Source organism: Cyanistes caeruleus, chromosome Z (assembly GCF_971803275.1).
Source record: "Cyanistes caeruleus chromosome Z, bCyaCae1.hap1.1, whole genome shotgun sequence".
In the NCBI taxonomy this organism is placed as follows: domain Eukaryota; kingdom Metazoa; phylum Chordata; class Aves; order Passeriformes; family Paridae; genus Cyanistes; species Cyanistes caeruleus.
In genome coordinates, this window is record NC_141732.1 from 42,148,936 (window position 1) to 42,163,252 (window position 14,317).

Consider the following 14,317-nt stretch of genomic DNA (forward strand, 5'->3'; position numbering starts at 1 on the left):
CTTCATGGTAGTTATTTTTATTTTAAGTCACATTTCTTTTTATAGCTTCATTTATTTTCTTTCTTTGTTTTGAATGGATAAGATGAAATGCTCTTGGAAGTAAAGGCTACCTTATGATATGTTGAAAAGATGAATATTTAAGTGTTTTTGCAAAGCGCTATCTTGATAATTCACAGTGCTTCACAGAATCACAGAATGGATAATGTTGAAATAGGCCACAGTGGGTCATCCAGTCCAAGCTCCCTGCTCATGCAGAGTCATCCCAGAGCACATGGCACAGGACTGTGTCCAGACAGTTCTTGAATCTCCAGTGAGGGAGACTCCACAACCTCTCAGGACAATCTGTTCCAGCACCTGGTCACCTGCACGGTAAAGAAGTACAGGTGTTAAGTTCAGAAGTTCCTTACATTCAGGTACATACATACTTCCTGTGCATCAGTTTGTGCCCAGTGCCTCTTGTTCTATTGTTTGGCACCACTGAGCAGAGCCTGGCTCTTGACACCCCCTTCAGAACTGACAGACATTGAAGAGGTCCCCTCTGTCATTTCTTCTGGAGCCTGAATAGACCCAGCTCCCTCAGACTTTCCTCATAACGGGGATGTCCAGTCCCCTCATCATCTTCATATCCTTCCACTGGACTCTCTCCTGCAGATCTGTGTCTCTCACATGCTGAGGAGCTCAGAGCTGGACACAGCACTCCGGGTGTGCCTCACCTGGGCTGAATAAAGGGGAAGGATCACCTCCCCTTACCTGCTGGCAATGCTCTTCCTGATGGTCCCCAGAACAGTAGTGGCCTTCTTGGCCACAAGGGCACACTGTTGGCTCATGTTTCAGTTCATGTTAGATAAGTACATGGGTTTAAGCCATGCACACTGACCAATTTTCTTAACTTCTGGTATCTATAAAAAATGTGTGTTTATGAGAGAAAGATTACAAAGATCACATTCCAATAGCTTCTGCTTTCTTTTATATGTATATTGCATGCATTTTATGCAGAAAAAGACCAAATGTATGTATTTAAGGAGAAAACATGATTTTTCCATATTTCTGGCTGCATGAGCACTACTTAACCAGTATGTGCTGTGATTTGTTTCTGTTTCAGTGACTAAATGGTATGAGGTTAAGCAGACTTTGTGCTTTTCCATTCATTTCTAGGAGTTTCTATCAGACCAGATGAAAGGTATAATGCAAGTCTTATTTCACCACTGCTGTAATTTTTGTGCTTGGTTGAAAGTGTGGTAGACTGAATTTATTCATTCTGTATGATTACTGCGGCACTGAAGAAAGAATTTTAATATTAGAACTTGTTAAAATTATTTTACAATCATAATAGAAACTATAGCATAAGATTTCAGGTTTTAAATGTTTTCACCTTGGGCATGCAAGGGAGACATTTTCATTAAAAGAATTTGTTCTATTTAAAGAAGTATGATATGATGTTGAAGGTATCTGGGGGTGGCTTTTTCTGCCTCCTGTGAAAGCAATTCCTTCAGCTTTGAATGTCCTGTGTTTACAATAGAATTTGCATTGCATTTTGGTAGTACTTGTCATAGAAAACTTGAATCTTACCTCAGGGCAACTGGCAGTTTTTTTTGAACATTTGCAAATTGAGTGACAATAATTTGCAAAGCTGAACTATTAAGAGAGATTTTTTTTCTAGTACAAAAAATACTTGAAATACTTGAATACTTGACTTGAAATTCAGTCATTTGTTTGCTAATCAAGAAGTGTATAGTAAAAATAATGTTGCTGATCAGTTTTACTTCATAAAGAATATATTTTAGATGAAATTGTGTTATCTCAAATGCATGTTCTAATTCTGAAATCAAGCCAATATAAAACAATGAAAACATTGGAGGTTTTTTCCATTTTTGTTTCTGGTGAGTATGTTACATGAATATATAAATGTCTATTTTCTCCCCATATATTCATTCCTCTTCACTTTTGATCCAAAAGTTAGCATTCAGTATTCATATATAGGATTCTGTGAAAGCAGTTTCTTCAGAGTACTAAGCGACCAGAATTTAGAATTTGTAACTTACCTTTAATGAAGGTTTTGATTTCCAGTCTAATGTAATCTGCTCATAGGACTGGACTGAATGAAGCCACTGAAAATTAAGGGTCTGATAATAGCAGGAGAATAAAGAGTAGTAGCTAAGTTACTCTTAGGTCAGAATCTCTAAAATGGTGCATACTTTCATAGCTGGAACCTTGCACAGATAGAATAGAAAAGAGATGTATAAAATGAAGCATATAGATAGATATCCATGGACTTCATTGACCAGTTGTCACATTCTGTCTGCATAGTATCATCATTTCACTACAAGCAGATAGGAAAAGACTTCATTTTCTTGTGAACCAGTTGTCTGGTGGATAAAAATAGTTGTTTGCATTTCACAATCTGGTTTGGTGGTTGTTTTTTTTTTTTATGTAAACAGCACTAGGATTTATCTGCCTGATTAAGAAGTAGTAAATATATTGCATTAGATGATTTTAAAGAAGAATTTGAGCACAACCAGCATATAAAGCTGAGTTTTGAATATTTCAAATGCATGAATTCCCTCTAAGAGCAAAATGCTAATATTTGCAATGATTTTCTTTTTTGAAGGAGATATCACATGGTTAATTGAAGGAGATTAGGCTTAGATCTTCACAAACTGAATTACTTGGGGTTTATTCTGAATTTATTCTGTATATTCTATGTCAGTCTGGAAAATAATGTTTGTTTTTATTGCATACTTCAGATTTTAACGCTGATTTTTTGGTTTTTGGTTTTTTTTGTAATTTGTGGCGTAATTTAAAATGCTGGTTTGGGTATTTTTGTCTTCCAAATACCTAATGCAAAATTCAAAACTATTAATTTGATCGATTCTTTCCAAGCAAAAAAAGCCCAAGAAAACCAACTAGCAAATCAAATTGGTATGCTCCTAATAAAAATAACTCACATTACCCTAATTATAATAGGGATATTAGGAAAGAGAAGGATGTTTCAGGCAGATGAGCTTGCTTTGTGGAAGGATTTGTGAGAAGCCAGCTGATACTTGTTAGCCCTATTGCAACTGTAACACCCTACTTTCAGTGGTTTTAGAAACTTTCCAATTATATAATCTTTCTTTTTTCCTACTCTTTACAGAGTAACTCTGAAGTCCAGTGTTCAGAAAAATAAAACCTCTGAACCTAGCATTTCTGACAATACAGTCATTACTAAAAGAACTACCAGGTCTGCTGCAAGAAAAAACAGTTTAAAAAGGTGAGAGTTACCCTCATTACAGATCCTGTTACCGTTTTCTAGGCAAATACATTGAGCTGTTGTATCCACTGCTGGCAGGAGCTTTGCCATAGTTCGGCTCCTTCTCCTGGCAGTGGAAAGTGAGAAACAATTACATGGTTTGTGTCATGTACTGAAAATATCTGGAACCTTACATCTTAGGTAGTTTATTTATGTTGCTCAGTCTTCCAAGTCTGAGAATTTTATGTAGGAATTCCTAATGTGAGTGAGAATTACTGAAGATGAGGGATTCTGGTAACATGATGAAACCCTTCTGCCTGGAGTAAGAGATGGAAACATTCCTCACTGCATTAAGTCAAATACTAGTAAATGCATGAAGTCAAAACTATGAAAAATTCAATAGACAACTGAAATGCAGTGGTTGTGGAAAGGTAAAGTGTATAAAAAGGTGAAGTGTATACTGATATGAGATTTTTTTTTTTTTTTTACTGAGAGCATGGCTGATAATCTGAACTAAACCTGTTTGATAAAGCTTAATGAAATTCTCAATTCTAATGGGTTTATGCAAGACTGAAAGTGCCTTTTGGCCCAGAAGCATATGGCCAGACTACTGCTATGTATCTTTGTCTACGCATGTGATCACACCCCTCTGTGGCAACTCTCCAGGTCATTTAAAGATGAGCCTGAGAGCATAGTTTAAAACAATATCCAGACAATTTCCATTGTTTGCAATTTACTGGAATTTGTCTTAAACTCTTAGTGAAAAATTTTCAAATGGGTCTGTGAGGTGCTGGTGATTTTGACTAGAAAGAGTAAAAAATGGCACATAACTACTTCCTATGTTATGTGGCTAGATTTATAAATATCACTGAAAATTTAAGTTGTTTTGCAGCTTTTTCCTCACAGAGTTCATCTTTCTCTTTCTTCATTCTGTTTCCTTGAAGGTAATGAAGTTATGAAAAATTTGCTCTGTTAATCAGTGGAAATAGTCAGTAGACTGCAGTAAATTCTATTCAGAGAATTGTTAGTTGTGACTTTGTTTTGATTTATTGAACAACATATTAAAAAATAATATCTTTTTTCTGAAATAGGTATTTTACTAAAAATCAATAGTATTATTCCAGGTTTTTATTTTGGTTGGTTGGGATTTTCCTCCATTTTGCCTGATTTTCACCACATCAGTTTTGGTCAAATAGAATTGCTGGGATTCTGCCTGCTGTTTTAATTCTTCATGCTTCTCCTTGTTTTAACCTAACCTGCTGGCAGCATTTTGTAGCTGCATTCATGCATGTGTGTAATCTGAAGAGAGATTTTCACTTCCTGGAAATCATTTCTCCAAGCTGACCTTTGTTTTGTGTGAGATGTGAATACCTTTCCTTAGGAGAAAACAGCATCCCTAAAATAGAGTTCACAGAAGATTTCATTAATTTCTTAAGAAGTCCTTTAGATGTGTTGCCAGATTTACGATTCTGAAGGCCAAGGACCAGGTGGATCTCAAACTTCACAAATTACTTCCTTCATATTTTAATGGATTTTCTAAAACTTCTACCCCAAATACTTCACCATATACCATTTCTTTCTTCTGACTTTGGAGGTCTGACAAGTTCAGTTACATTTACCTTTCCATTCAATAATCAAATTTGTCCTTTTTCTGTCACAGTTATGTAGTTCTTAATTGTCTTATAATATGAGAGGGCTAACTGTGTGCTGGTCCCTCTGAAGGGTGTTTTGGTATGATCAAATAATTTTAATGGATCTAGAATGCTGTACTTTGTTGTTAGTCTTGTAGGTGTCTTTTTATTTTTCCTATAGCATTTTTTAAGCATGCTTTTTCATTTAATTTCTTGAAGTACGAGCAGTTTGCATTACCTCATAGTGCTCAGATTCACTGAACTTAACCCAGATCAAGTGGATTGCAGGGTGAAGAATAATTATTTCTACAATATTGACATCCTGCCCTAACCAACATCTGTCTTTGTCAAGACTTAATTTACTTCACTGAACTTCTGACATTACTGTGTATCCTTTTTCTTTCATTTTCTTTCTGATACATTCCATTGGAAAAATCTTGCACCATTTTTACATCAATCTCATTTTCTGCTTTATGTCACTTTAGTCAATTCTTTCTGTATGTGAAACACGCTTGTGACCCATCCTAATGCAGTATAATCTGCAGAGCTAGGGAATTCATTTGCCACTTCATCTTCAGACTGTTAGAGACATTACCATGGATTGTCTCCAGAATGATTTTTCGGCCAAAACAGCTATTTACAGCTAAAACACTATTCTGGCTTTTTAAAGAAAGCGCAGGGAATTTCAATTCCATCTATAACACTCACTGCATTTCCTTTGTGGAACATCTTTAGACATCAGCTGCCTTCTACAAAAGAAAGTACTGATGGACATAACATATAACTTGTGATTGAAATAATACTGTTTTTGAACTGCAGGAAATGACATTGCTAGCCTGTAACACACACTTTCTCTGTGGATGCCCTTACTTCTCCAGTTAAGACATCTTCCTTGTAAATTTGCCAGTTAGCAAGAAGTTCTTGTCTGTATTTTAACAAGGTGAACACATCCAAACCAGCGTAGTCGTAAGACACAAGTTAAATGGTCTTTTCCATGTTGCCACACAGAACAGAATTAAAATTAAATTTATAGTAAGTAGTTTAGATTTTAGAAATTAAATCTTGAGTGGTAAAGGCATTTTGATGGGTAGAGGTGCTTAAAGGAATGCAGGTAAAGTTATTACAAAAATTATAATGGGGAGTATAGAGGAATATCACAAAAGCTAACAAAGAGGAATACACTTTAAAAATCTCATATGTCTTTTCTTTGCCAGATATTACAAAGCAGCCTTCTTGTTCAAATACTTATAAACTACCTGCATCATTTCAGAACTTTTCTATATATAATCTAAACCTAGCTTTAAAAAAATGTGTTTCTGTCCTATTCTTCCTACTTTTCCTATGGTCTGATACCTCAGAGGGAGAAGAAGAAAAGGAATGCTTTACACAAATGCACTTAATGAAATTATGGGATTTTGAATTCCCTTTTGCATTTCTATATGGAACAAAATTTTCTTCGTATTATCTGTGATCAGACTAGTCTATGCATTCTTGACAATCAGTATTACTGTGTTATTAAATGATTTTACTTTTTGTTTCTTTCTTTGAAGTACTGTTTGCTCATTTTACCTTGCCAGAAATGCTTGCTTGAAATACATACTGAGTAATCTTTAACTTTTTCCCTCAAATATGTTTTATTTCAACAGCCAATCCGTCACAAAGACTAGAACAGTATTGCGTTGAATTTTGAATAAGCCACCAGTCTTGAAGAGGATATTCAGGAGTGAAGGGGATATAGAAGGGACTTGATGCAATTCAAGGAAGATCACTTTGGCTGTATTTTTCAGCAAAAAATGAAATAGAACAACCTCTTTCTTGCCTGTAGAATAAAATGAACTGTCAACATGTTTGGTAGACCTTTTTCTACCGTCCTAACACTTTCTCAAAACCAACAAAATCTACATACATTCAGACTCAGGTGTAAATATTTTAAGCTCTCTATTATAAAGAGGGCTTGCCAGTATGTATGATGCATGTGTATGAATTGTGATGGCAATCACTTAGCTGCTGACCACCAGATGGTGGGAGCTTTTAAGTATATAAATCTGTGTTCTGCATTCAGACTGGGCTTAAGTCTTCACTTGAGTCTGAGAATCAACCACAAAAGATGTTTTTTCTAACAGTATTGGTACTCTCCTGTGTTGATTGGCTGTTCTTTCTTACTTTGTATGAAGTTTTTTATGAAGCTGCAGTATTGAGTACACAATGTAACTATTGTCCACCAAAGAGTGCTTTATTGTCAAAGGTTGTGTGGTTTATTTAGGAAAAAATAATTGTGAGTGATTAACTTGTTTGTAATAGTGACAGCTTTTTAGTTGTTCACAACCAATTGCTCTTTGAAATAGTTATAACTGCTTTAAATCTGGTACGATTTTAAAGAGGGGAGAAACACTACCAGTTAAAGCAGTGCTGCCATATTGAAATGTCATTGCTGTTTCTTTTCCTGTCAAGTCCTTTAGGTGAAACTTTAAATTACTATATATGAAAGGTAAGAATTCCCCCCCGATTTGATTGGTACACCTGGTAACCTGGACAGTGCTGGTTTTTTACTCTGTGACACTTAAAGAATGCAGCACACAAAAAAAGGGAAAATAAGAGTGCCATACAACTGAGGTACTAGAATTCAGGGGCAGGTAAAAATTTTGACAGATAATGCTTTAAGAACTACAATTTACCTCTGTTAAAAAGCAGTGGAATTTTTAGAGGAATCTGCTTGAGACTGAAATTTTCATTCCCTACAGGACTACAGTGGGGTTTTTTTTCCTACTACTTTTCACATTATGACATTTCAAAACTGATGTACCCTTGTCCACCAGCTGATGGTTATAGCTGCATATCCCTCAGATGAGGGCTGTTACCACATAGCCTTAAATATAAATCAGTTATCTGTTGATTTAATTACTCTTACAATAGAAAGTGGAAGAAATGGAGAAATCTGAAATGTTAGTATTGGAATAATTGAAGTTTTTAAAGATGCATATTATCTCTGTGAGAGAGGGAAATTTATTTCAATGAATGTAGATGTGCAGTGGCTAGTTTTAATCCACATCCTTTTAAATAGAAACTAAGCTTCCTATTAGGCTGATGACTTTTGAGTGCCAGTATGAACATCACAGAGTGGTTTTAAGACATTTGAATCATGAACTGTAGAGGAAACAGGATATGAAATGTAAGCAAGCTTACAGGTAACATCCATGTGCTTAGCTAGACAAAAATCTGCAAATATGAATACAAATTAAAAAGAAAAGGTTTAATGCAAAATAAAGGATCATTGAAGGCTCAGACTGAAAATATATTTTTTGTTTTCTTCTTAAACTTCCCTTTTCACCCCCTTTTCTTGTAGATAAAAAGCTTCTAAAAGAGAGAGACTGATCATCCTGATAAGGCAGTTAAAATTCCTTAGGGTTTGAATGGGATTGGTTGATTTGGTTTGTGGGGGAGGGGAGGTTATTTGGTTTTTTGGGGGTTGTTGCAGTTTAGAGGTTTTTGGGTTTGGTTTATTTGGTCAGGTTGTATGGTTCAGGTTGGTTTTCTTGGTTGGGTGTTTTTTTTAGTTAGGCATTTGTGCAAAAGCTTACGTACAGGCAACCACAATAGTAGGTCTGTTGTGCAAACATGAATCTGTTAATTTTTGAACAAAATTCTCGTCTTGGAAGGCAAAAAGGATGCAAATTGTGAAGTGAGAATCAGAATAAAGATTCAGTAGTATTTTCTGTGTTTGGCTTTGCCCTTCTCTCAGCTGAGCTGCTTGTTTTAGCATCCTTTTTTTAAGCTAAAAATAATTTGTCTCCATCTCACGCCTTCCAAATTCCAAATCAAAATTTGCCTCATTTAAAGTAACTAGCAGAGTCATTAGCACTTCTAGGTTTATAATGTTAGTGCATAATGTTAGTGCACAAACAATAGCAACTCCAGCTAAACCAAAACTACATGTTTGGCATCAGTCTGTTTCAGGATACCCCATCCAGGACACAGTACCTTGGTGAAAAACACATAAATGTCCAAGGGATGTTACATTTTAACTTTCCAAACAGCCTTATATGGAAAATTAACTCATTACCTCATTGTGCCCCTCCAATTGTACTATTTAGTTTGTTACAAACTTTCATTATAACATTTTTAATGTACCATACCAGAAGTTTTTTAGGTAAAAGAATGAAGAGTGGGCATGGATGAGGAAGTCTTTGGTTTCTAGATTTTTTCTGAATTGTGAAGTATTACATGCCAAAATTGAACATGTTGTGGTAGTTGCATCACCTTTGTACAACAGAAGTTGTTTCTACTGTCAGCATTTAGGAGATTCTGCTTAGAAATTCTCTTTCAAATGTGACAGATGGATTCCCCCTCAATCTATTAACACAAAATATACTACATGATCAAAAGCTGTAATATCTTGGGTGAAATTTCTACTTTGTGTTACAGCATCAAAAACACTCAGATGTTAACCTAGACCCTGTCTTTTTGCCTCAGTATGACAGTAGAGGAAGCACTGCTGATTTAAAACAGTAAGAGATGATAGGAAAAAAAATAGAAAACATACATGTGATGTTCACCAGTTTGTTGCTCTGCAGTTTTTGTATTAATTGTTTGCAGACTGTCATATGTCATATATAAACATGGGTAAACACAGACTATCAAGGTCTAAAAGTTTTTGACTAATCAGTACTGTTCATCCTGATTATTTTTAAACTGTATATTTCTAATCATATTTTTTTAACTAGGATTGACAGAATGAAAGTTTATTTTGCTGAAGGTATTTTTAAGATAAAGCTTCATATTATCTTGTAATATTAATTAGTTCAATATGCATTTCTGTGTCATTTGAAAATACTGCAGACTGCATTTTATAGAAAATACTGAATAGTGAGAAGTGTAAACATGAATTGTGTAAAATTAAAAATAATCAGAAGGGTTTTTTTCTGTTTTATTTCCAGTACGATCACAAAGCCATCTGTACCAGACTGATTCTTATGTGCACTGAAAAAAACACAACACACTCAGCTGCCTGAAAACCTTTTAATTAAAACAGACTCTTAAAACACATTTTTAAAATTTAAAAAATAGAGACTTTCTAGCTCTACATTTCTGGGAACTCACATTGGAAAACAGTACATGTATTTGAATTGTTGGGATACTGTTACACAGTGAAAAAAGCACAGTAGGACAGAGCAGCATGGTTTTAGTTATTATTTCTTCTTCCTCTATGATTATATAGTATTAATTTTTAGAAACAGGCAGTATCCTAAATACTTTATGCTTTGTTGTTTACCATGACAGTGAAGACCTCCCAAAATAATGAAATCTTTAGGAACACTGATTTTTGCACAAGCAGTGGTGAGGGCCCTGGCTTGGTCTTTTAAAAAATACCAAAAAGCAAAAAATAGTGACCAATTGAAAAACTTACCGCCCTTACCTTACCTATATTAGAAAACACAGAATTCACACACACCAAGCAGAGCCAGTTTGACAAGCAAGTAAACTTCTGCTTGCCTCAAAGATAGTTTGATATTTGGAAAATCTGTGTTCTTCTGTCGTAAGGCGACCTTTCCAAATTTACATGAATGTTTAAGCACCTTTTCCTGACAAACAGGCTGCCTGATGAAGAGTGAACAATGGGTTCTGACTGGGAGAACACTAATTTAGGCATGTGATGCCCACAGGAAAACACAGTTAACCCCTATCACACCATTAGCAGTTTTATGAGTACTGGCACTGGGCAGGGGAGTGCAGAGGACTAAAAGAATCCCACAGAGAAAAATTGAGCAGGGGCCTGAGACAATTGCACTGAAAAGTTAATGTTCTGCAAGAATAATCTGTTCACAGTAGTTCTGAGTTCAGTTTCGGTCTATTTAGCCTCCTTTGCAATCCAGTTTCTACATTGCTTATGTAAGAGTAGACAAAAACGTGCTATAGCAAAAAGGATGCACTGTTATACATGAAATCTGAATCTGGTTTTATAGAGAACCTATGCTTTAAACCTACATTACCAAGGGTTTGTTGAGGAAGAGATGTTTTTTACCTGCACTTCTGGTTTCATATGGATGTGACTAAGAAGTCCTAAATATGGAATAAAGCAAAGAGAACACAGACAAGGGTGATGTGCTTTGGAAGCTCAGGGAGTGATGGACCAAAGCAGTTGCAAAGATCACTTTATCTCAACTCAAAGGGAACATAGGGTGGCCTTTGTTTTGGACAAATGACTATCAAAGTTTGAGTGGATCAACCAGTACTTCCTTAGTAAGAATAAAGACCAGGCCACTATGGGGAGAAGGATTATGTATGAATATATAAAACTGCCATAAGAATATCAAAGGGAGCAATGGGCTTCAACTGATCGACCCTCCCATTCCTTCTTGACACCTGGGGATGCCTGACATGGTGACAACGAGGATGTCTTTCATAGGGACCAGTAAAAGGAGTTGAATTGTGATTGATCTGTGTACTGCAATTGCTACATTAAGAATAACACTATGTCTTTGTGTTTTCAGTACACTTTATGTCATTCTAAACCAGAAATGCCACATGACATAAACCACCTTCAAGTAAGTAAATCTGGTATTAAATATGACACACTCCATCCATGGGGCATTTCCAGGAGCCTTGTTAAAATGTTTGACCATCACAAAAGGGGTGGGAGAAGGCAGCTAGAAAGTCTGTCCTTCAAACAGCTTCATTCCTGGTCCACGTCCACCCTATCAAAATCTGTCCTAGTTCTCAAGGCTGAAAGAGTCCAGACAGGCCAAGCAGCCACTGGTGTTTTTGATCCTTCAACTCAGCATGTGGTAGCCCTGCTGCATAAGATCATAGCAGCAGTGAAAAGCTCTTCTGTGTCACTAGCACCTCCAACTCCCAGGTTTTCCAACCATGCCAGTTGCTGCAGCTCAATTACAGCACTAACAGGATAAAGTGGCAAACCCTAAAGTCCTTGTACCATGGCAGCACAATGGAAACAGACCCTTGGCATCAGCTATTACAAATGCAAGAAAATCCAGAGAGGGATGCCAACAGCAGGAGGGTAAATAATGAAACATCTCTTCTTACCCTTGTGAGCTTGCTTTTGCCTCTGTCAGTACTTTGATACCAATCTTTTAAGATGACAGAATAATTCCATTGTTTTCTACTCAGTGGAAGGGCTCAGCCTCCTCATTATTCCTCCTTCAAACACAGCTTTTCTCTAGACCTCCTTGCATTTCTTCCTGAGTTCATGTTCTGCTATTATCGATCTTTCACCATTCTTCCCAAAATGGCATGCTCGCTGAACTGAATCTCTAGGCAGTACTTACAACACCTATTTGTCCTGCTTTCATGCTTTTAGGTGCTTTTTGTCCATCGCTTTACACCAGCATCTTACCTATTGTAAAGTGAACTGCTGTTAAAGGTTGATTTTTTTTTTTGAGTTCTATCTCTTCTTCCCACTGATCAGGCCTTTCCAGCCTCTGGTCTTCTTTCAATCTGGTGGCAGTTTCATTAAAAAGGTTACTAGGTTTTACTTCTCCCACAATAGCTTCTAAGATTCCAAGTCTTTCCTAGAGCCAGCAAAAACTCTGAAAAGAAGCACTCAATCCATAAGCAACAGAAATATAACCAAACAAGTAACAAATACAGAATTCCTGGATCAGAGTATGTCAGCTTATTATTCTCTTCTGGCATGAGAAAAAAAGAAAATTGTATCTTGCTGTTATTTTTATGTTTTGGCAGAGCTATCCTGCTGATTCAACTACAGAACAAATTCACAGTACACAAAATTCAGCATCTTTCATTCAAACATACTGTACAAATCTTGACAGAGGAACTGCTATTGCTAGAAGCAAGCAACAGTTTATTGAGACCTGCTAACTAGCTGTAAAACATCATAGAGACAACAGAACACAGGTTATGAAGTCACACTAGTTTTACTAGTAACTAGTTACCTAAACGGGGAGATCAGAAACTTAATTTATTTAAGGCAGGAACATATCCAACATAACACTATCATTAAATGTGATGCAGTATCTAAGGCTACACTGAAGACACAGCTAGCTGCAACACTTGTATCACAAATTTTAAAAGGCATTTGTTTTCGGAGAATTAATATGCCCGTAAAAAAGTATTTCAAGTTAAATTCTAAGTAACACAACCAAAGTGTAACAGTTGTTACTTGTTCCAAAGACTGAAGGCTGCCCCCCTTCAAGCACAAACTGTTCAGTACTTGCTCAGCATATACTCAGAGAGAACAACCTTTGATTTCATGCCCATTATTCACCGATTGAAGTGTATTTTTTATGCAAAGATAATCATGTTTCACATTTAATTATTGATCCACTGATAATGAGTCAGCACAGCATTACCTCCAACACTGCATATATATATATATATATATGTGTGTGTATATACATACATATATTCAGGTTTTTTTATATGAATGTGTGTGTATGTGCCTGTGACAGTTCTGGGAAAAAACAAGGGAAGTTATGTGAAAATTATGTAATACAGGATTAAGAATAATCTTAATGGCATAAGCATATTAGAGGTATAAATTTTGTGATTGGGCCCAAAGCACACAAGGCCTGTTTCTATACCAAAAAATTCAGTAACCAGCTGAAAGCTCATTTCCTATAGGCTCAAATGCCCAATTTTCCTACTTATCAACTTGGGGATTTTTACTTCTGAGTCTTTAATCATTCTTTGGTATTCTTATCTTAAGCACAGACATTTCTCTTCTCTAACTTGTAAAGGCACTTTCATATTAATATATGCTTGCCAATCCTAAACCATAGTACTGCATATGATTCAACTGAACTACATAGTGTCAAGACTATCATACATAAATGACAGTCATGGAGAGAGGTGAATTCCTTTCTTTGCAAACTTGCTGTCACTTGCATGAATCTAAAATTTCAACCTGAAATGTAGCAGTTTTTCCTAGGCCATTGACTACATTAACCCAAAGAGTAACTGGTAGTAGTGCATTAAAGAATAACATGACTAAGATCTGCAACACAATTTAATCTCTTTTTAATATGCATGCAATGTTCTACTAGCATGTGTGTGTATATTTACACCTGCTGCCAACTGCTTTACATGAAGGAGTAAAAGCTACACCAGGAGTGACAGCAGCAAATCTGTACTTAACAGATACAGATATTTTGGTACCTGAAATATGACAGATGACAGAGATTTACAGCTCTGTTAACACAGCTAGGCAAAGAAATTGCATCACTGTCATCACTTAAAATTAATAATTTCTTTTATACACTTGGATATACCATCAACTAGAGAAACTCTTAAGCCATATTCAAGTCTGACAGACTGAAAAATAAAATTGTCACACATAGGTGCTCCAAGAAACTTGTGGTTTAAGCAGTAATCAGTTACACAAAATCTCATTCTTACAAAGTTTTGGATTGGATGGGTTGTATTTTTTAGTTTTGGTTGGTTAGTTTGTTCTAGTTTTAATTGAACAGTCTTGTAACCAGCC

At 35.9% G+C, this 14,317-nt stretch overlaps 1 protein-coding gene across 6 annotated transcripts in view; it reads left to right on the forward strand.

The window, feature by feature from the left end:
• Positions 1 to 6,705, forward strand: part of CDC14B (cell division cycle 14B) — a 41,928-nt gene extending 35,223 nt beyond the window's left edge. For 2 of the 6 annotated variants that reach the window (XM_086869870.1, XM_086869876.1), the window contains exons 13-14: positions 3,134 to 3,250; positions 6,507 to 6,705. In XM_086869870.1, coding sequence (XP_086725996.1) covers positions 3,134 to 3,250; positions 6,507 to 6,543 — 154 coding nt within the window. In that variant the 3' untranslated portion in view covers positions 6,544 to 6,705. Of the gene's footprint in view, positions 1 to 1,102; positions 1,181 to 3,133; positions 3,251 to 6,506 lie in introns of those variants that run through there. The other 4 variants (XM_086869871.1, XM_086869874.1, XM_086869872.1 and 1 more) reach the window with 3 other exon arrangements.
• Positions 6,706 to 14,317: the final 7,612 nt, after the last annotated feature.